This window comes from Cydia strobilella, chromosome 13, assembly GCF_947568885.1.
Source record: "Cydia strobilella chromosome 13, ilCydStro3.1, whole genome shotgun sequence".
NCBI classification, from domain to species: Eukaryota; Metazoa; Arthropoda; class Insecta; order Lepidoptera; family Tortricidae; genus Cydia; species Cydia strobilella.
The window spans coordinates 1,691,821-1,715,483 of NC_086053.1; the positions used below are offsets into that span (position 1 = coordinate 1,691,821).

Genomic DNA, 23,663 nt, shown 5'->3' on the forward strand with positions numbered 1-23,663 from the left:
AAAGCAGGTTACGAAACGACACATCACACAACACGGGCCCAATACGTAACTGGTTACAGACCGGGAATTTAGTTTCCCATTCTGTAGCTGGTTACGAAACGGCACAACACGGGCCTAATACTTAACTGGTTACAATCCGAGAAATTTGGTTTCCCATTCTGTAGCTGGTTACGAAACTTTAAGCTTAGTAACCAATTACCAAATGTCACAACTCAGGCCCAATACGTAACTGGTTAAAAACTGGGAATCTTGATTCCCATTCCGTGGTTAAGATATTTTGGTTACCAAACGGTACTAAAGGCATGAGATAATGTAAAAACAAATTCGTACAATTAAGTGGTTTACTTCTACTGCTAACACTGATTATTTAGCCTATAAAGAGTAGTACAGTCTGGCAAAAAAGAGTAGAAATTAAAAAGTGGCAACACTGTAGTGTCGTCCCTTTCAAATCAATCTAAATGGCTACTGTACACCATGGCCCAGCGTAGGCCAGTCTAAGGGACGCAGCTATGCGGTGCAATGAGATAGCAATATCACTTGTTCCCTCTAACGCATAAATGCGTCCCTTGGACTGGCCTAAACTGGGCCATCGTGTACAGGAGCCAGAAAAACGGGAAGACACTTCTACTCTTTTATGCCAGACTTGTATCACTTTAATCGACGTCAAGAAAACTTACTATGAAAACGATTACTTTAAAAAAGATCATGTACATAATATTGCTCGATAAGTTTTAATCGATTTCCTACGATAAACATTATTCGGAGTTTCAACCCGCATCCCGTTTTTTATTTATTACAAATTTGGCCTGGATGCGCCCCTCGTTTTTTTTAAATAGGGAATAATACGCGAAACTCTGCGCAGGTGGCGCCACTACCACAATCTGAGGGTCTATCGCGAAACAAGAAAATTGAAATTTCGTTATCTAACATCTCTGTCACTCTTGCATATTCGAGCGATAAAGGGGCAGGTAGCGAAATTTCGGATTCGCGTTTCCCGGTAGGTCCTCTGTAAACAAACCGCCTTGATGCGTAAATGTCATATTTTATTATCTCTGAAAACTTGTAAAAAATCTGCTAAAGGTACAATATGTATAAGTTACTCTATGGTTAACTGAAAAAGCTAGTGCTGCACTCTGGTGGCAGAACATTGCAGTAATATCCCCTATTATCAGCTCCCAAGAGTAGCAAGGCGTTTATATTCATTATCTGCAAGTTTTCTTAGAAGGATTTTTCCATATCGATACAAGTAGGTATCGATGTTATAAACTTGTATTCGTGCACATTCGAAGCATAGCAATCGTCATCCCAACACTATTTGAGTTTGACATTAGCTCGTGCGTGTTTGTACTTGCGAATTACCAGAGATTTCGATTTTCTGAAAGCAATCGAGACGTGAATTTGGCGTAATCACCTGTTAAATACCACGTTGGAAGTGTTTTTAACAAATTAACATTATTACTGTGACTTGAAGAAATAGGAACATGTCTCTCTTTGGATCTTTGATGGGGGATGTTGAGGATGATCCGTTTTTCGGGTAAGTTGATAATTTTGTTGCACAAAATTTTCACAATTTGGCAATCTAAATAGCGGTTCATTTGGTCGTTTATTAAATTTATTAAGTCGAGGACTACAATCGCGTAATGGTTACTAAGTGAATGTGGTTCATTGTGCTTTTTTGCATATAGGCTGACGTCTTTAATACGTCTTTTTGTGTCAGGGATGAAGCAATATTTTCGAAAGCATGTTATGAGAATGTAATTCGTGAATACATAGCTAAAGTTAGTTAGTGGATATTGAAATAATTGTAGTTACTTCTGATTCCAATAATATTTCTTCTAATTCTTACATTGGTGTTATCTCAAATATGTAAGTGTATTATTTTTTATCTTATTTTATAATTCTACCCCCTACACTGTTTGGAATCTATATTTTGTTATTGTTATTGCAACCTACTGAAAAATTGTACTAGTGTTGGGATTGTTTCTTTATTTTATTAGAGAATAATTCTCAATGGGGTTAGCTGGTTGTTTAGCCGATGGCGCCAGCATAGCTTGCCCTGTCAACCCCTAGAATTGTCAAATTTTTGTTTTTTTTTTTAATACCCTGGATGCCAGCCCTTTAAGCCAAATCTCATAGAAAAAGGGGCAAGCTATGGTGGCGCCATCTCTGCAAACCTTTGACAGTTGCCAAGTTATGCCAACCCCATTATTTGTCACTGGTCTTTATAAACACTATAACTGACAGTTAATGAAGGGTTGATACCGGAATTTTTTGTATGGGAACGAAACTGGTATTTTTTTGTTCTGTTAATTATTACATTTCTAATTGGGCAATCTAATAATACGAAATATTGTCTTTGGTTACCCACCTCCTAAAGGTATGGCTAATTAGTCTAAAAGGCATAAATAAAATAAAAATAAAAAAGCATTTTATTTCTGGGTAACAACTTAAATAAGTATTTTGCAAACTTAGTCTGGTGATAAAAAATCACACCAGAACCCTCTTATGAGGTATAGGCCTCTTCCAGAATTTATCACTTCTCTATCTTGGGCCTCCCATACCCAGCTAACTAAAATGGTTTAGTGGTTATTAATTCCCCACACCAACTTTCACACCCGTAAGGGATGATTCCTGGGATAAAAACTATTCTACGTCCTTCCCCGTGACTCAAACTGTCTCTATACCGAATTTCAACTAAATTGGCTTAAGGGTTTAAGTGTGAAGTGGTTACAGACAGACAGACACACATTCGCATTTATTAGTATAGATTAGTATTGTTTTTTGTTTCTACAGCTCGCATATGCGTCACATGCGTCAAATGAACAACATGATGAACTCTCTCTTCTCGGACCCGTTCGGTATGCTGGGCGGTCCTCTGTCCCTCATGCCACGGTCCAACATGGGCATGGGCATGGGTGGTATGAGCATGATGCCATTCATGCCGCAGATGCCTCAGATGAACAGATTATTCTCTGGTAAGTTAATAATTCATCCATTAATTACGTCACACGAATTTCGAGGTTTTTTGACCCCTCCCCCCTCCTTGTCACACTTGGTCACATTTGGCAAACCCCTTCCCCCTTAGTGTGACATCACATTTTTTTTTTAAATAGACAAATCGAATTAAGTATTATTAATACTATATCAAAATATTTTTTGACAAAACAAATATTAGTAATTTTATAACCCAAAACAGATTAGGAAAGAAAATTAAACGATTAAAAACAATTATCGTTCCAAAAACTTGTTATTTAACTGTACAGTGAATAAAATAAGTTAATGTGACGTCACAAAGTTTGTGATTCCTCTCTCCCCCTTGTCACAACATGTCACATTGTCTTGACCCCTTCCCCCCCCCCTAAACGTGTGATGTAATTAATGGATAACCCCTATGTAGTAAACAAGGAGGCTGGCTCTACTGGACTCAGCTGGACAGAGCTGGAAGTCACAAATGGAAAATTCTTCTAAAAGCCCTATGTCCCTAATGAGGGATAACAGCATTACATCATCATCATCATCATCATCATCATCATGTAGTAAACAATTTTATTTGGCACGCAAATTATAGACTGGTGAATGCAGATTTCCTCACAATGTTTTATTTTACTATCAATTTATGACTATGAATGACGTCAGGCACTTATTACAAGAGTTATTTATACTCTTGAAAGACGCATAATAGCTACTTTAACGGAATATAGTTTATGAGCTACTACAAAGGACTTCTTACAAAGAGACTGCAATCATCTCATACATTTTTAGTAGTCAGATGGGGTAAGACAAACATAGTTTATTTTACTTTGGGTCAAGAGTAACAGTATGAGAATTCCCTACAAGTGTTACTCTTGCCCCAGTGTTTGTCTTGTATTGTATTGTAGTCCCGGCGATTTTCCGCAACTCGACGACTGGCGCCTATTTTGCGTAACTGGGGGGTGGGCTAGTCCTGCCAGCCCAGCTCCTCAAGGAAACCTATCAAACCTTTGATGTTGAGTACCAGTGTTTGTCTTACCCCATCTGCCGGCCTGGTCAAGGTGACAATCGCTATCGCTTCGATAACGAAACGCTTTGTCTCTATCACTCTTCCATATTAGTGCAACAGTGACAGTTGCGCTTCGATCGCGAAGCGTAAGCGATTGGCATGTTGGCTACGCGGCCAGATCTTATCTATTCTAAATCATTACTGAGTAACTAAGAAACCTTAGGCATTATAAGCCGAGCCCTCTCACGCATCAGAGGTCTGTCCCCAGCGGTGTCAGCATGGTTGCATTTTTATCACCTGTCACTTTCGCACTTTCATACTTGTTAGAACGTGACAGGCATGGTGACAGGCGATAAAAATGCGACCGTGCTGAGCCCGCAGGTCTCAGGAGGATATACATATAGGTGCTTTGAGTGCAATAGTTATTTCATATATTATGTTTTTGCGGCAGCAGACCTAGACGGGCCGATGACCGCCGGCAGCTCCTTCAGTAGCAGCACAGTCGTCATGTCTTCTGGTGGACCCAACGGGAAACCTCAGGTATGTAGATACACTATCAGTAGCGGCACGTCAATAATATTCTAATGGCTCCTCTACACGATGGCTCAGCGCTGGACCAGCGAGATGGCCATGCGATGGTTGAGAGCACGCACTATGGAATGGGCCACGTGCAGATGCGTACGCACCATCGGTGGCCTACCTTTGATGTGCGGAGGAAAAACCGACACCGTGGCCATCCAATCGCCATCCCGCCGTGCCATAAGCCATCCGACACCACTACCCTCTATTATGAACATCAAAAACACCTATCTTTTTTTTCCGTGAAAGCGAGTTTTCTTGCGTTGGTTCTTATTTACGTTTCATAGAAATCGATCCTGCAGTTTAAAGAGTATCAGCTTTTTTCCAAAATGATGTACGGCATTTTTGGCATAAAATGGGGTTTGTAGTTTTTGAGTTCATCGCGAACATACATACATATACATACAGACGGACTCGGCCGGGGACTTTGTTTTATTATAAGGTGTAGTGATTGCTGTATGTGTCTTAGGTCTATTCTATTAGAATTTTCAAAATGTGCTGTTGTTTCAGTGACATACGTAGGTACCTATTAATATGGGGCATTTTCTATGAAAAAGGACCTTATTGTCGATGACGCTTACGCCGCACAGCGTCGCGCGGCATTGTATTGGAGCATCGTCTATAATGGCGTAAGCGCCATCGACAATAAGGTCCCTTTTTATAGAAAATATATTCATTCATCTCGTCTAGTAAATGTTATTATGTTAAGGCCGTTCCATCGGTTTGCCGCTGTCTTTGTCACATTTCGCAAGAAAGAACGGGAAAGAACATACGCGCCAAGTGTCAATTTTGATCGAATTTTGTCGGTTCTTATTTATTTTAAAAACGTTACTTTACAATATCGGTATTCTAAAGCTATGAAATTACTATTTACGTTAAGATTGTTTTTTCTCCTTTTTTTGTTTATAGTATCACATAATAAATAACCGAGTAAAGTAGGATTAAAAGTCCGAGTTAGAGGTTACTTTGGGAATTAATTGTATCGAGCGAAGTGTCATAATTCGTGTATCGGAAGCTATGTTGTTAAAGATAATATAGTCAAGAACTACATATATTTTTTCCACCTCTACGAATATCAACGCCTCTTAGAAAAACATGATCATATAAGGAGATTTTTCGCCTTCTGGCTCAGGGAACCGCCTTAAACTTATAGACTAGCCTAGAATATAATAATAATACTGTTGTGTGCCCTTAAAGGGTTACGTGGTCTGACTTTATATAATGTAGCACCTATTATGTACATGACAATATACAATAAATAAATAAGAAATAATATGGTTAGAAAAACTCCCAACATTTACTTAGGTATAACTTGAGACGCAAAATAGGCGCCTGTCGTACAATTGCGGAAGACTTGTCCTTGCTACAATACAATTAATACAATAGGTATAACTTGGAGCAAAATGAGAAAAATATATTTTTTTTATGGCTTGGAAGCCCCATCACGCGCTGCGCACTTTTGAAGTTTCGAAACGAGTCTTTAATTATTTTTTCTGAAATTGTTTAGATACTTTGTGTTCTTAAGGGTTTTTTTACACCCTGTCCAATTTCTTTGTCCAATGTGTATTTACGTCTCACATTTTGCTTGGTGAGAGAGTGAGACGCAATGGACATTGAGCCAAGAAATTGTACAGATGGAATACCAACCTTACTGGCTTACGAAATTTTTAAAAATAAGTTGTAACCTTGGCCACGCTTATTCAGTGACGGTTTACGCCAGCGCGGGGCCTGTAGCAAATTTATCATGGGGCACGTGGATTGTTTTAATTTTGTCGGACGAAGTGGACTAAGTGGAACTTAAGTCCGGTTTACATACGCGTGCGAGTCTCGTGACGCGGCTCGCGGGTCGGCTCGTGGCTCGCACGCGAATGTAAACCGGGCTTTATAGGTTTTTACGGCCACAATGCGTAGGTGCGCGGGGCCCCCAAGGGCTATAGTATAATAGGCTATTTTTTTGTTGTTGTGTTGTGTTGTGTTGTGAATTGTATTTTAGAATAGTGTGTAAATATTATTTATTCTGTTTAATCTAATTTTTAAATTGTAATATAATATTATTGTAATTACGAGTCCCTGTTACTCGAAATAAATGAATTTTATTATTATTTTATTTATTATAGTCCCCACGTTGGCCCAAAGGTTGGTGACTTCACATACACCTTTGAATTTCTTCGCAGAACTGGCTTTTCGGGCTAAAATAGCGATACAAAAGTCGGGTACAAAATAGCGATTTGAGATTCGCAAAATACAAAGCATGTCTAATACGAATGATGTAGTTGTGTTAATGTGTGGTGTCATACATATGGACATGAACCGGGGTCACGGCCGGTCAGCGGCGTAGGCAGTTTGCCAATGACTTATGTTTGAATCTGAATCTAATGACATAGAGTAACTTATACTAGAGCGGTACTGTCATAGTAAATTTTGTAACCCCAGTAAATTCACTGCCATCTGTCGACACACTTAAAAACTAAAAATTAAGATTTATTAAAATACGATAAAATGTATTTAAATATGGATAAATGATTTTTTTTGTTTGCATTAATTATTTTTATGATTTTGACCCATGTTCTTTCACTGATATGCGTTAAAATTGTTAAATAACTAACGAAACCGTCAACGCCATCTATACGACAGTAGGCCAAAGCTAGTAGCGCCCTCTGAACGAGAATCAAATTTTCTTGATTTTGGAGGCACGTTTTTTCCTTAGACTGTATCCATCTATTACGGAGTTATATCTATCTTTGCTAATGATAAATTACGTTTTGTTAATATAAAGTTTTGAATATAATGAGATGGTTGAAGTGTGGATCCGAGATGGTCGGTTGCTATGCTGCAGTGAGCGTTAGAGCCGTCTGGTCCTGAGTTATTTAATATTTTTTTGGAGATTTATCTTCCTCTTTTTTTTAAACCATTTGTTTACACAATACAATAAAAATGTGCACACTACATAAAAAAAATACAGAAATTGAGAAAATATTATAATATGTGATATTTTCTATAAAAAGGGACCTTATTGTCGATGGCGCTTACGCCATTATTAACGATGCTCCGATATAAATACAATGCCGCGCGACGCTGTGCGGCATAAGCGCCATCGACAATAAGGTCCCTTTTCATAGAAAATGCCCGATATAATCTAGTTACATGTAAGAAATCCGCAACGCAGGCTTCGTCTGGTGGCTACAAATGCAAATCAGCAACATGCTTCGTCCCAAAAATACCAATGATGATATCCGCAACAGGCGTCGTCATTTTTTTTCCCTTCCTAACTTCCTATGTCCCAGTCATTTTTGCAGTTTTGAATTCAGGACCCTCTTTTATTACTACTTTTAATACTTGATTCCAGGTGTTCAGTTCGACCAGCAGCACAAAAATCGGCCCCAACGGTATAAAGGAGACCCGCAAAACACTACAAGACTCGCGCACCGGGACCAAGAAGATGTCCATCGGTAACTTAATGGTTTATTTTATTCAACTACACAGCATTAGGTACATGCAGTACAACCAAGGCAATGTGAAACTACAAAATAAAATACAATAGAAAGAAACAATATACATAAAAACCACAGATTTAATATATACGCTAGATGACGCAAATACCACGATTTGTATTGAAACCAAGCGTGCCGACTTTTTCATACAAAATTTACGCATAATATAATTTCAAAATTACTTATTTGGTGATAGGAAATATGTTCTTGCCTTTGAGTGCTCGCAATTTTTGGGCTGTTGCAGTTAATTATCATGCAACAAAGCATTTCTAAATTTTCACGGACGTCCGGCTGCAACAACTGACGCGCGTGGACTGTAAAGAGCGACGGTCAACCTCGACGCTTGGTCGGGGTTCGGACACCGGGACACGCGAAGTAGATGCATTTGCGTCTTCTATGCCCTATGGTATATTTATTTCTGTGATAAAAACAAAGTACAAAATAAACATTGGATTTGGGCGACGACGTAACAGCGTGGCTCCGTAGCGTCGTCTGGCGTAGGATTAACGTTAAAGAGGTACTTATCGATAATAGGATTGTCGATGTTTTTATTTTGTCAAGCATTAAGCAAGAAAATTGAGCAGAGATTAAAGAGGCGAAAAACCAATCGCATTTCGTCTCTTTGCAGAAATCGCGAAGCGTCTGGTTGCCGAACGCTGCAACCAGACGTTGCTGGCGTGACGTAACTGGTGACCGAAGAGCTGGCGGCTTCCTCGCACAACGTATTAGCATTGCGATACAGCGAGGAAATGCCGCCAGCATCCTTGGTACAATGCCTCAAGGGCCTATTTTAGATTTAGCTAGTTAATAATTTACGTATATATCTTGTATGTAAATCGTAATCGAGACGGTCGAGAAGAAAAACATTCAACCCCCACGAAAAAGCAACGTTAGTGCGACAAGATAGTGGGTTTAGTCATAGGACTGTTACTGTAGGTTACTGTCGGGTTATCGATATGTCAAATATTACATTACCCTCATCATCATCATCATCATCATGTCAGCCGATAGACGTCTACTGCTGGACATAGGCCTCCCCCAAGGCTCGCCACTCCGACCGATCCTGTGCCGCTCGCAACCACCGAATTCCCGCGACCTTCACCAGGTCGTCGCTCCATCTCGTTGGGGGCCTACCGGCAGTTCGTCTTCCGGTACGCGGACGCTACTCCAGAACCTTCCGGCCCCACCGGCCATCAGTTCTGCGAGCAATGTGCATTAAATTGTCGTAATTTGAGTATGCATGTTGTTCCAGGTCATCACATCGGTGAGCGTGCCCACGTGGTGGAAAGAGAGCAGAACGTGTATTCAGGGGATCAGGAGGAAGTACAGGAATTTATCAATTTGGATGAAGACGAGGCTGAAGATTTCGATAGGTAACCTTTTATATTAAATAACATTTACAATCGGGTCTATCGCGAATTTAATATGTGTTCAAATCGCGAAAGTTTTAAAGGTAACCTTTTTTTAGGGTTTAAGGGTTTTGAATTAGGAGTGCCAAGGTTTGTTTTTTTAAAGGGGGTATTGAATGCGGTTCGGGACGAGCTGAACCGAATATTCGGCCAAATATTTGTATTCGGCAGATCCATATTCGGCTCATCTCTACATAAGAGGGAACACAAGTCGAGATTACTCGTACCTACTCGTATAATAATAAAGTTTTTGATTATGTTCGACAGGGAGTTTCACTCGAAAGCCGGGGGCTACGGTAACAACCGCGCCGCCATCGCCGCCGCCCCCGCCCCCGCCCCCGCCCGCGCGCCGCGCCTGGCCATAGAGGCCGCGCCCGCGCACGCGCACGCGCACGTGCCTGCGCACCAGCACCAGCACGTGCCTGCGCCTGCGCACGTGCACGAGCACGCGCACCAGCACGAGCACGCCGCCGCGCCACTACCCAAGTCAGTGCTTATATAATATGCCGTACAGTGTACAATCGAGGACATTCCCGGTGAACCACCTTAAGGGCAAACATCGTTTAAACGCCCTGCAGACGGTCAGGCGATATCATAAAAGTGATGACCGATAGCATGGCCCTTAAAAATGTGGGTGTTGAAAAAAATTGTTAGCTCGGGTAAAGTTTATTGCTGTACATTGTCTTTGTGACGGCCGGCATTTGCAAACTAAGATAAGGAATCCAAAATGCATCCCAATTGGTTATCTTTATGGGGAGGCGAAGCTTAGCCTAAACGACACATAATAAACTGTCCTTCCTACGTATTGTTTGTCTCATTACCTGCTTTTACCCTTTTTATTATTAAGATAAATAATCCTAACTGCATCGTAGTTGGTTATCTCTATGGGAGGCGGAGTTTAGCTCGCTCGTAAGGATCAAGGTAAAAAAATCTGAAGTGGTTCACCGCGAATGTCCCCGATTGTACGTACCGTCGCACACCCACGCGCCCGTCCTACGAGTACGCAGCGACCCTGTCTCGGCTGATATGTGACAATTGATTTATGCATACACAATTATACATACGTGCTATTTTATTCTTGTGGACAAATAATTTGGAACACCTCATCTGCTGAGCTGAGGATAAGAGATTCCTCATCATGAATAGAATGAGTTATAACTCCCGATATACTTCCTACATGTTCATTTTATTTATGGTACAAAAATGTAAAAGTTGATTTATTTCTAGAAAAGTTTTACTTTATAACTTTTCTATCCCTAAACAACTTGACACTAAAATGTTTGCATCGTTAATAAATAAAAACTCGAAATTAAATGGTAACTCGCATTACTGTAATGTTATGTAAAATAGTAAATACCGATCAGCATAACCCATGTCCTTAAACTACGTCCGGACCCGGGTATGTCCTTAAACTACGTCCGAAGGAGAAGTATGGGCACTGTGAATGCCATCTCGCTTTGTGTGGTAGGGGTAGGACACAGGACACCGGATGTCATTCCAGAATATTCCGGATCTAGAGCAGACCCCGACTGGGGAAGGACCTCCTCCTTACAGAAAACCGCAGCTAAATAACACTAGACCCTACTCATAGTGTTGTGTTCCTGCCAGTGAGTAAGGTTGCCAGAGCTCAACGAGTGCGGAGTGTTAGGGTCGGCAACGCGCATGTAGCTCCTCCTCTGTAGTTGCAGGCGTACATAGCGTAAATAGGCTACGGAGGCTGCTTAACATCAGGCGGGCCGTATGCTTGTTTGCCACCGACGTAGTATAAAAAAAATGCCTAAAATGCAACGACACAGTATTTCGCGGCTGTTTCTTGCCTAAAAACCAGATTCGTATGTTTATGGAAAATGAAACCTTTTAAAGAATCCCACAAAATATGGAATTTGATTTTAGAAGTTTGCTCTATTTTCCCTCTGTCTATATCATATATAATTATGTAATTGCTATTTTATAATTGCTATAAGTATAAGGCTTTGTAGATTTTGGATCTCTATAACCTTTTGCAAGCAAAACATATTACTTACATCATTAAAAAGGCATTAAAATGGAATACGCGCTCAATTGAATTTTTAGGAAAAAAAAAATACTTAAATCTTATACAGCGCCTAACTTGTTTACAAAAGGTTCTATCTTGATATAGAAACTCTAAGCGAAAAAAAAACCAATGCAATCAAATTTTAAACAAATTTAAGTTTTAAATACTTAGTTATAAAAGATTGATAGAATAAAATGAACTAGCTCCCAGATTGATAGAATAAAATGAACTCCCAGATTGATACAATAAAATGAACTCCCAGATTGATAGAATTAAATGAACTCCCATATTGATAGAATAATATAAACTCCCATATTGATAGAATAAAATGAACTCCCGGATTGATAGATGAAAATGAACTCCCATATTGATAGAATAAAATGAACTCCCAGATTGATACAATTAAATGGTTCATAAATCTGTATTTGCTATAAGTATAAAACTTTGTAGATTTTGGATCTCTATAACCTTTTGCAAGCAAAACATATTACTTACATCAATAAAAAGGCATTAAAATGGAATACGCGCTCAATTAAATTTTTAGGAAAAAAAATACTTAAATCTTATACAGCGCCTAACTTGTTTAGAAAAGGTTCTATCTTGATATAGAAACTCTAAGCGAAAAAAAACCAATGCAATCAAATTTTAAACAAATTTAAGTTTTAAATACTTAGTTATAAAAGATTGATAGAATAAAATGAACTAGCTCCCAGATTGATAGAATAAAATGAACTCCCAGATTGATAGAATTAAATGAACTCCCATATTAATAGAATAATATAAACTCCCATATTGATAGAATAAAATGAACTCCCGGATTGATAGAATAAAATGAACTCCCATATTGATAGAATAAAATGAACTCCCATATTGATAGAATAAAACGAACTCCCAGAGATGATAGAATAAATATTGACAAATATTATAATTTTTGGCTATTGCATGAGTTTCTAATTAAGTTATAGAAAGTATCTGGCATGTCTAGCGGTGTTGATTCTGATTCTTAGCCTTTTGCACTTATTACGGTATATTTATTTTAGCACAATCTGCACTGATTTTATATATCTTGTTTATATATGTAGCAAATAGCTGTATGTTTGTAACAAAAGGCATTTTACAACGTAAAAAAATGTGCCGTTTTTAACATAAAGGGTAGTATCATATGTTGACAATACCTACCTTATTGACAACAGGCTTTGAAGTGCCTTTTAAGTCCCAAATGTTTTATGTTATAAAATCATCAGCTATTGAACAAGTTCGTATCAATTTAAACACACCATCTTAATCCCTTGCATTTATGATGGATTTTCAATCGTAATGGATGCAAGCTTGTTCTAAGTTGTTAAAGTCGCCATCTTGTAAAATAAATTAGGACATATAAGACCTGTCCTGTATATATTCCGTTCAATTTATATTCATCTCTAAAAACGTTTTAAAATACTTAGAAAACTTAATTTAATTACAGCGATTAAAATCGATTACTTTGCATGGAAATAAAAAAAACACCTTTCATGTCTTAAAAATTTCTTAAAATCCAAGATGGCGGCCCTATCTGTAGCTAGCGCATGTATTTCAGTTCGAATAGCGAACGAGAAAGACGCGCCATTCGGCCCGCGTCGCGCCGCCCGCTGAGAACTACTGCCAGCCCGCTCGCACAGAGCGCCAACAGGTGAGCCAGAGCGAGATGACGTGATAACGACGAACGCCGAGTTGGTTGGGATATTCAAGGACAATTTGATGAGTTAACTTTGACAGGTTGACGTTAGATGGCGCTGTATCAGGCGCACGTTGAAATTAAGCACCGGCAGAACTACCACAGTCAATAAAACAATAGTTCGAGGAAGCTGTCTAGACAAGTAGACAGGGCAATCGTGCGGGGTGCGAGGTGTGCCTCGCGCGCACCCGAGCTGCATACATTCGCCATTGTTAGTAGCTCGGTACTACTTACAGGGCTAGCGTGTTTTATTAATTGTCACATATGTGCCATTCTCAACCAAAAGGGTACTTATTGTCGGTTGTCAATAAGGCGATATTTCCATATAGCTTCAATTAGAAATCAACCTTATCGACAAACGACAATGGTACCTTTTGGTTGAAAACGTCACATATTATTTTGGGCAGTTGTGTAAAAAAAGTCTGTGACAATGACAACCCTTTGTCGACATTTACGCAAACATCAAAAGTGTAAAAAGTAACAGTAGGCCGACCCTCCTGTTACTTTTTACACTGTGACAATACCTGTGCCACCTTTTTTTCAATGTCATTGCAAAAACTACCACCTCTCTGATTTAATCTAGTTTTTCTATACATAAAAGATGTATAAATGTAGCTAGATTGTCAATCGCTTGGTAATCTAGTAACTGTCAATTTCATGACGCCGTACGGCGGCCATCTTTAGTCGAACTGTCAAAGTGACAGCGTCGAAATTTATCTTGAATCCCAACTTCTATAAAACTCAGTGTTCTGTGATAACAACTCACCTTCGACACTAATGGCCATCATCTAAAAAATCTAAAACATCGTCTACTAAAATTCCCAACATATAAAAATAATCAAATAATAAAATTATTATCACCATTGGAATCCTTAATGTCTAATGCTTCAATTAATTACTACCACAAATAAAAAATATGACTAAGAAATTGAAGTTTTTTTAGGTATTTAATGGAATGTAAACAAAAATACAGTCTGGCAAAAAATAGTATAAATCAAGAAGTGGCAACACTGTAGTGTCATCCCGTTTTTCTTAGATTGATTTGAACAAGTGTTGCCACTTTTTAATTTCTACTCTTTTTTGCCAGATTGTTTTATTTATGAGGTCATTCGCGTATGGAGTTCTGTAATATGAGGTAAAAAATGTTTATCTCAATGGCCGAAGAACCGAGTCACGTGGCTTGTAAACATTTTGTTAAATACTTTTAAAAAATGTGCTAAACTTGTAGCCGAATTTATTTTTATTGAACTAAAAATAATTCACAAAAGTCACTACCTACTAAGCTCAAATTATCCCTAACAATTTATTCAAATAAATAATACATTACTTATACATACAGATGTAGTGCATAATTGTTTTCCATCGTATTTTCACGGAAACGTACGATCGTGTTTTGCTATTTCAGTCAGTCTTGGTACAAAAACTACTAAGGTTAACGGAAGTAGCATGACAAATACGAACGTTTCCGAGAAAGTACGATGAAAAACAAATACGCATAACATCTGTACTATTTAAATTTTAGCAGAAACGATCCCCCTAACAGTTTTTATTGAAACCTTTATACTTTTATATTATTTCTCTTTAACTTTCAGATACCAAAAGAGACGTCACTATTAGGTTTATAATATTTTATGTTATTACATTGTACAAACGTTTGCTATGTTAGTTTTATATTTTTTGTACATAGAGTTGAAACTTGAAACGTCTTACAACAATTAGAAAAAATATCATCCAAATTAACCGTCCGAAAAAAAGCAACTAAAATACAATTATTTGTAGTAGCATGTGTCCATGTTATCATTATAATGCTAAATAATTTGCATGCAATTTCATATCACATACTATTTATTGCTGTATATTTGTAGTTATACGCTTTATATTTGTAGTTAGTTTAAGTTTTATGGCATGAGGATTAACTACACATTTATTTTGTATCGATGGCTATGTTTTATCCAAATCACAACTTCAACATACCTATGTTTTTTTATAAAGAAAATTTGATTGGATTTGAACCAGCATCGTCAGCTTCCGATGTCACCATAACCCCCCATCGACAATCCGCCCCCTAAAGCCATCAGCTTGGGTGACACATTGAGTGTTCGTCATCTGTCTGGCAGATGTATACGATGGAGATCTGTCCACATACACATCTTTGCCTAATTCCCGCTATACATTAACTGATTTGTCCGCCAGACAGATCTAATGGAAAAATTTGGCCTCAGAGGCTAGTTTAACACTGACATTAAGAAATAGAAGTAAAGTTGGTCGACTCATATGCATTCTTAGGAATGCTTATCGTTTTGCTCCTATTTTCCCCGATTCTGCGTTTTATCAATAGCAACATAACAAGTTCATTATAACTAAAGTTCATTTTGATTCCAGTTCGTCCGTGCGCTCCGTGTACGGCGGCTCGCACCCGCAGCGCCACCGGCACGACCGTCCCCGCAACAAGCGCCCCGCCCCCGCCGACCACTAGCCGGCCCGACCCACAGGAACTGACAGGCCCGACCCACATCTGGTATTATGCTAACGTCACTTTGAATAACTTATATGGCGCGGGTTTATGGGGAAAAAGTGTATGTGTCGTTTCCAAGCAAAAAGTCCCACTTGCCGTAAGGACGCTTTGACAAGTTATTCGTATAAAGATACGAGCAATATGGTAAGCGACAAAGTGGGACCTTTGACTAGACTTTGTCACATATATAATTCTTCAAATCTTCCTCTAGTGAGGCATACGCATAGCAACAGTTAGAAGATGCCAGAGCTGGTGATCGATAAAAAAAGGGTTAAAGTAAAGGAAAGTAACAATTTTGGAGCAGACGGTCAATAAGGTTCATTTAAAGGTTATAATTTACCTTTAACTCAACAACGCTGCCATGAAATTAAAACGTTACCGATCACTAGCCCGAACCAACAAGCGACGGCTAAATCATTGTTATTATGCGAATAATGTATATGGCGCAGTATTTTGGGAAAAGTTTGGTTAGGTCTTATAGATAATGATAGCTACCACAGCGATGCAATGCCGGGACCGACAGTCGGTAACATCAATATTACGGTAACGTAACTTTTGATAACGTATATGGCGCTGTGTTTTGGGGAAAGATTGTATACGTCTTGAAGACCAATTGATTACGAGATACTTAATAATGTATCAGATGAAGACAGATTTATCTGGGTATTATCTCCCTCTTTAATTGGCGTAGATAATAAAACCACCAACAAATGTATGTAATGTGCGCCAATATTATTGATATCATAAAAAATATCTTAACATCTTGTATTCTTTTGCGTGAAAATAATACCTAATAAGCCAAAATATAAGAGACCATGTGAAAATTGGATATAGTCTAATCTGTGTTCAAGATAAGACAAATATTCCCAGTTAATTATATTCTTAGAATTAAATAGTTGCTTGTCTAGAATTTAAATATGTTCTTATTTGTTTTCTAAAGTATAATTAATAGAAGCGAAACGACATGCTAACGAGAAATAAATAACTTATATAAATAAATAGTTGAGGTCAATTACATTTAAAAAAAAATATGCCAACTTTTTTATCCGGTAGATTACCTACTTCTAAACGATATGACCAACTATTTATCGTAGCTTCTCAAGTCGCGCTTCTGTTCTACAATCGATTGAGAGTAATAAAATGGGTCATTTTGTATAAATATTCCACTCAGAGTGACCCTTTTTATTTCTATTAATTATATTTAGTATCCTAGTGTTTAATACTCGTATCGACTGTTAGCAGTATATGTAGCTAAACTGCTGACGGGTAAGTTGCTTAAAATTGTCTAAACACATTCTTACTCTTTTAACGATGAAGTTGTGTTTAGATAATTTTTACATAACTCGCCCGCTTAGCGACTTTTGCTGTTACGTATCTGACCATAAAAGTGTTATTCATAGTAAAGCAGTTAGGTTAATTATTCCATGTCATGAATCGTTATTTTTGTATGGATTCGGTGTAATTTATAGAATATGTGTCTGATAGACGATTATATTTCATGAAATCATGACCATTAAAGTGTGTTGACATGTATTCGTCGGTCTCATTTAAAGTTGTTAATTTTTGCGAACTCCTGAGTTAGGCGGCGCTTAAAAAAAATGCACCATAACTCAGTAGTTCACAACCTCTTTAACCTTTTTTTTACCAATTGTCTAAAGGTGGCCACTGACTGTCAGAACCTGAACCTGTCAGTTCGAACAAAAATTTGACAATTCCGAACAACTGACAGACCGATATCGTCCGGCGCGGACGCGGAGTCAGTGGGCCCCTTAAGTTAACACATTTGCGGACACGCGTAGTTTGTTTCCTTTGGCCTATGACACATGACGTCACTAACCGTCCGCGAACGTGTTAAGGGGTAGATCCTTTATTTTCGGGCAAGCAAAACTACCTATTAATGTTCTAATTTTAAAAAGTGTGTGACTGTGAGACATCATTTTGAACTATGTGCGCCATTTTACCCACGCTGGTCTTGGGTAGAATTGTATGTTTCTATAATGTTACAATGTTATTTTCCTGTAACTTTTTCATTATTGCTCGAAAAAGTTAGGATGCCCCTAGAAAATCTAAAAAGTCACATATTTTAATAGTTTCCTTAACCGTACCTATCCATATCACGAGAAATGGTGTATTCTATAGCTCTAATTATTCTGACTCTATAAGACTTTATTTTGATTTTTGAGAGTAAATAATGACAAAAAAGTGTTCTGGGGCCATGTGGGTAATTCCTCAAAAGTGGGGCAATTGCCAACTTCACAAGTGTACAGTAAGCTGCAGAATTAAGTGACCCCTGCAAACAAATTTATATGCAGGTGGAGTCACTTATAACTCTGCAGCTTGTTTCACACATTTTGGCTGTTCAAATGTCGATGTTAGAACTACGGGAGAGCACAAGCTTTTTTGTGATTTGGTGGCTCAATAAAAGTAGCTCGGTTTTGCGAGTAGAATCGAACCCTGCATTTACCTGCAATACCCGTCAAATTTCTTTGAATATAATATACTGAGTGTTTCCTGTAACAGGAGCAATAAATTAAACTGGAGGCTGTACGCCTAAAACTGAACAACATTTGTTCAGCAACTTTTTAAAATTATGAAATTTTTAGATTATACTTATAAATTTGGCTATACATTGCGTCTTAGAATAAACTTTAGTGTAATAAAAATCAAAACACGTTATTTTTAAAAGTTGCTGAACAAATGTTGGTCAGTTTGAGGAGTAAAGCCTACAGTTTAATTTAATGCTCCTGTTACAGGAAACACCCGGTATAAGGTATCTGGTTGTGTTGCCAAGTTTATTTCACAGCTGACTTATGACGATATTACACTGCGTCCATTCTGGGTCGTTTGACGTATCAATGTCGGTTGCCTGGCAACCCCATACTGGTTTCGACGACCGCATTAGATGAACCACTCACTATAATTGCACCCTTAGGCCAAGCGCGCACTACAATTAAAATTTTTGCAACACGATTTTATAATCGCGCTGTAATAGTTATTTTCGATACAAGTGCGGAAAAGAGGAAATTCGAAACGAGTGGCTATAAATTAAAACACGACCGCAGGGAATGTTTTAACTCGACACGAGTTGCGAATTACCTATTCGCACGTGTATCGAACACCGTTTTGCAGTACATATGGCCCTTTAAACTTTCGACATATGCACGAAAGGTGCTCTTTTTCGCACTAGTGCGAGAAAGTAGCACCATATGTACTGTAATATATATTTTTTTGTCGTATATGCACGCACTGAAATATAAAAACATACGTTGCATTTCTGCGACAGAATTATCGCGGGACAAAAAATCGTAGTGCTTGGCCTTAGCCGGTCTATATCTTTTTACGCCCCAGTTCATGTTCTTGGCATTTAATTTTCTTAAATCAAAAAAAAGACGGTTTCTAATAAGAATCAAAAACTGACTGCTTATTTTAACGGCAGTTATAGGGCCAGGAATACACTCGTAAGTTTTACTTACGTAAGTAGGGACACAGCTATAATACAGAATGAGATATGAATATCGTTATCTCATTCTAGCAAATAGCTTTGTCCCTACTTACGTAAGTAAAACTTACGAGTGTAATCCTGGCCTTAGGTAGATGTTATTTTCTCGGTTTTCTCCTATTGATCACGATTAATATTGATATAGGTATAGTTAAAGTTGGTTGGGCGTGAAAACACGGTTAATTTTGCCCTTTGTCAGGAATGTTATTGTAGACGGTTTTGCCCCAAGTTTGTTTTTAGCCCAACTGACCTAAAACGGGTAAACTAACCCAATCTCATGTGTAAGTTCACAAATAAGTATAAGTTAAGTAATTAGAAATACTTAAGACTAGATTATTTAAGTATGTATAAAGTGAACCTTTTCCGTTTTTTCTTTAATTTCTGATATTAAAACGTCAATTTCGCACAAAACCGATCTGTATTGAGATTGACTTGTTCAATAAAGTACTTTTTATTTAATAGTTGTTTATTCAGCTCTTATTATAAAAATTCCATTTAATGTAATACAGGAATGGTAATAATATTTTTAGATGTATTATTGATGTTAGATTTAATTTTCATCTTTGTGTGATCACTAGGATTAAATAGTAAATTATATACCATAAATAGTGTCTTTTATTTATGCGATTATACAGGTAAGCGTCAAATGAAACAAAAATATTTCCGTCAAATAAATTGTATTGCTAAAGCAAGTAAAATATTCATTAATCCCAATGAATAATATAAATTTTAATCTACAAAGTATAAGTAAAAATTTAAAATTGTAAAATAATCCCATCACCAAAATTCTACATTAAATTTAAATGAATCTTCAAAATACAATAATAAATATACCTATAAAATATAGAGGAACTAATCTAAAAAGAAGCGGGGGATATAGTCTGGCGTCGGCCATCTTGTGGACGCCATGTTGGCTGGATATTTAGTCTGAGGCGTCGGCCATGTTGCGGACGCCATGTTGTCGTCAGAGGCTGATGCGGCAGATGTCCTCGTTGATCTCGAGCATTTGCTCGATGAAGGGCTGGTGGGAGACGACCTTGGCGAGCTTGGTGAGGATGCGACGGAGTTCGCCTTGCGGGTAGTTCATCTGGCTGTTGCAGAGTTCGATCTCGTCGGAGAGGGTTTGTGAGATCTGGAATAATGGGCAGAGTTAATCTTCTGTTTGTGTATGCGATTGTTTTCGTATATTTAGAAACTGGCCTATGGATCTTTTCTTGGCTATTTAGAATGGCTTACCCTGAAGGTTTATTAGGTATTCAGTTATAAAACACAGACTAGCTTTCGTTGGAGCTCAATCGTAAGTTATGAAACGCATCCAACTCAGCAGACTTACAGGCATCATTCTGTTTCATGTTGACAAAGGCAATAACTCTGTCTTACTCATTGAACTGACGTATAGAACCGACAAAGAGAACCAGTATTTTGCGACATTAGTTGGTGCCGTTTTGGCATCAAACTATAGAAGCGGAGCGTGAATCTCGCGACCTAAACGCGTAAGCGCCATGAATTTTTACGGCGCTTACGACGTTTTGGTCTCGTGGTACAGGTTGTGATTGCGACAATTTCATTGTCATGTTGAACTTGTGTTTAGTCTCTTCTCGGCCCTGGTGTCGAAGAAGTGAAGAAGGCGTCCTTGCCGCGCCGCCGGGAGTACGGAGTACAGCCCTACTTGCTGGCCTGTTCTGTCTCACCGGGAGTACACTAGCTAGCCTGTTCTGTCTCACCTCAATCTCGTCTGTGAACACGCTAAACTTGTGCTTAGTCTTCTGCTTCTGGGCCCCAGTGTCGAAGAACATTAGTGTGAAGGAGGTGTCTTTGCCGCGCGCCGACGGGGAAGTACAGCACTACTAGCTGGCCTGTTCTGTCTCACCTGGAGTACATTAGCTTATAGCATGTTCTGTCTCACCTCAATCTCGTCTGTGAACACGCTAAACTTGTGTTTGGTTTTCCGCTTCTCGGCCCCGGTGTCGAAGAACAGTGTGAAGGAGGCGTCTTTGCCGCGCGCCGACGGGGAAGTACAGCACTACTAGCTGGCGTGTTTTGTGTCACCGGGAATACCCTAGCTTATAGCATGTTCTGTCTCACCTCAATCTCGTCTGTGAACACGCTAAACTTGTGTTTGGTTTTCCGCTTCTCGGCCCCGGTGTCGAAGAACAGTGTGAAGGAGGCGTCTTTGCCGCGCGCCGACGGGGAAGTACAGCACTACTAGCTGGCGTGTTTTGTGTCACCGGGAATACCCTAGCTTATAGCATGTTCTGTCTCACCTCAATCTCGTCTGTGAACACGCTAAACTTGTGTTTGGTTTTCCGCTTCTCGGCCCCGGTGTCGAAGAACAGTGTGAAGGAGGCGTCTTTGCCGCGCGCCGACGGGGAAGTACAGCACTACTAGCTGGCGTGTTTTGTGTCACCGGGAATACCCTAGCTTATAGCATGTTCTGTCTCACCTCAATCTCGTCTGTGAACACGCTAAACTTGTGTTTGGTTTTCCGCTTCTCGGCCCCGGTGTCGAAGAACAGTGTGAAGGAGGCGTCTTTGCCGCGCGCGCCGACGGGGAAGTACAGTCCGGCTACGAGCTGACCTTTCTGGTCGCGGGTTAGGAGGCTCCTGGAAATAATAGATTTCGAAAATGTCAAACACAATGTGTTCAATCTTGGCTAAGAGTGTAAGACAGACATACAGACGGACAGCGGAGTCTTAGTAATAGGGTCCCGTTTTTACCCTTTGGATACGGAACCCTAAAAAAGGAAATTTGATGTCCAGCAACTGACGAATATTTTCCTGGGACGTTTAATATTACAAGTTTAGAATATACTAAGAGAACTTGTGGTTTATGGTTTAGCTAGAAGGTTGGATAGATTAAAAAAATGTGATCAAACCACCATACTCCTGACAAACATTTTGATATTCGAAGCGTTGTAACTAATACCATTTTATTTAGAAGTTTAATTTAGTCTTACCTAAAGTTGTAGACCAGATTCCTCCTTTCGGTAACGTTGACGCCATCCAGATACGGCCTCGCGCTGTAAACGAGCGAGGTCTGGCGCTTCACGTTGCCGTCCCGAGTGGTCCGCTCCCGCCATTCCACGTAGTTGGAGTTGTGGGGGCTGAACGCGTAGCTGTACTCTTTGAGAAATTGATCGTCGGTTTGGGTGAACCAGCCTGTGGGTTAAAATGAATTTTGAGTCAGTTAATTGTGTAGTTTGAAATGTAATAGGGACTCGTGAACAATTCTCGAATCTGCGTCTGCTGCAGGAGGTATGTTGATTTTGGAGAATAGATACCTAACCGATTATTTTTTGAGGTAACGAGCTGTTACGACATTTCGGCCTCGGAGAAAGAGCATATATATATATATATGCTCTTTCTCCGAGGCCGAAATGTCGTAACAGCTCGTTAATGTGTTTGGAAGAGATCAAGAATAGAAGGCGAGTGCCCTCTTCAGTGCAGTGCAGTCACGCAGTCTTCGACCCATAAGACAATAATACTTGTATGTTTTTTGTGATTTAGGTAAAAGAACTACCGATAAATACTTATGATTCAGTAGTTATTCCTCAGTGGCTACCTGCAAAGATAGATATAACTTTGCTACCTGTGAGTAGTGAGTTAGACTTACCGGTGTGAGGATAAAGCCCATCCTGCATGACAGTGACGACTCTCGGCACGTGGTACCCCGGATCGGCCAGCAGCAGCCCCGGTCTTCCGTCCACCCTGACCTGGACTCCCACCATCACGTGTTCCTTCTCGGCCTCCACCACCGCCGTCGGGCAGTCCCCGTTGGTGACATAACCCCGGACATCGACTACTGCCTCTTCGCAAGAAAGTAGAGCGGTCGCTTTAGCCAAGCCAGGGAATTCCGGGTCCATAGCGCGCCAACGCTTGATCAACTCGAAGCCTAAGCCGACGCATGTGTGTTTCTTCGCTCTTATCGGCGGCTTGTAGCTTTCATACACGTCGTACAGTGGCTCCTTCCGCTTCTCAAACGCGTCGAACAGCGAGATGAAGTTGCTGACGGAGTCATAGTTGTCCGTGACGAGCAGCCGGCGGAGCTCGGCCTCGGCGAGCGTGACTAGCTCCTCATGAGTCGAGGAGGTTAGTGCCAGCGGGTTCCGCTGGAGGCCCCACCGCGCGGGCGGCAGGGGCAGGCGGGTCACATCGCGGCCCGGGGTCCGCGGCTCCGAAGCGAGTCAACTCGGCCACTCGGCGCCCCAGCGGCCCACGGCCGGCTCGGCGGGCTCGGCCTCGGCGCCGTGCTCCTCATCGCGCCGCACAGAGAAGCCATCGGCGCTCTGCGCGTGCGCTAGCGCCTCACGCTGCCTCTCTAGCACGAATGATGATAATTGTTCAAGCTCTGGAAAAAAGAAAGTTGTTAGCATCACTAGTCTCGTTCTTCTACAATTTAAAACTCAGTAAGTAATATATAAATTATAACGAAATACCTAGGTA

General features: G+C 39.7%; 2 protein-coding genes across 4 annotated transcripts; one reads left to right on the forward strand and one right to left on the reverse strand.

Moving 5' to 3' along the window:
- The first annotated feature begins 1,331 nt into the window (after positions 1-1,331).
- Positions 1,332-19,827, forward strand: LOC134746496 (myeloid leukemia factor). 3 transcript variants are annotated; one of them, XM_063680903.1, is made up of 8 exons: positions 1,332-1,534; positions 2,794-2,975; positions 4,431-4,519; positions 7,905-8,007; positions 9,302-9,422; positions 9,726-9,944; positions 13,070-13,162; positions 15,590-19,827. In XM_063680903.1, the coding sequence occupies exons 1-8, from the start codon at positions 1,482-1,484 to the stop codon at positions 15,681-15,683; spliced, it is 954 nt and encodes a 317-aa protein (XP_063536973.1). In that variant the 5' UTR covers positions 1,332-1,481; the 3' UTR covers positions 15,684-19,827. The 3 variants fall into 3 exon arrangements, with proteins under 3 accessions (XP_063536973.1, XP_063536974.1, XP_063536975.1); XM_063680904.1 differs by having other exon boundaries at positions 4,434-4,519; XM_063680905.1 differs by lacking the exon at positions 13,070-13,162.
- A 56-nt stretch (positions 19,828-19,883) lies between these two features.
- On the reverse strand, positions 19,884-23,404 carry LOC134746883 (uncharacterized; the record flags this gene model as incomplete). Its single annotated transcript, XM_063681457.1, has 4 exons — positions 19,884-20,353; positions 21,128-21,824; positions 22,178-22,379; positions 22,834-23,404. Coding segments are annotated over 3 exons (954 nt in total), but the record flags the coding sequence as incomplete, so codon positions are not given.
- Between the last annotated feature and the right edge of the window lie 259 nt (positions 23,405-23,663).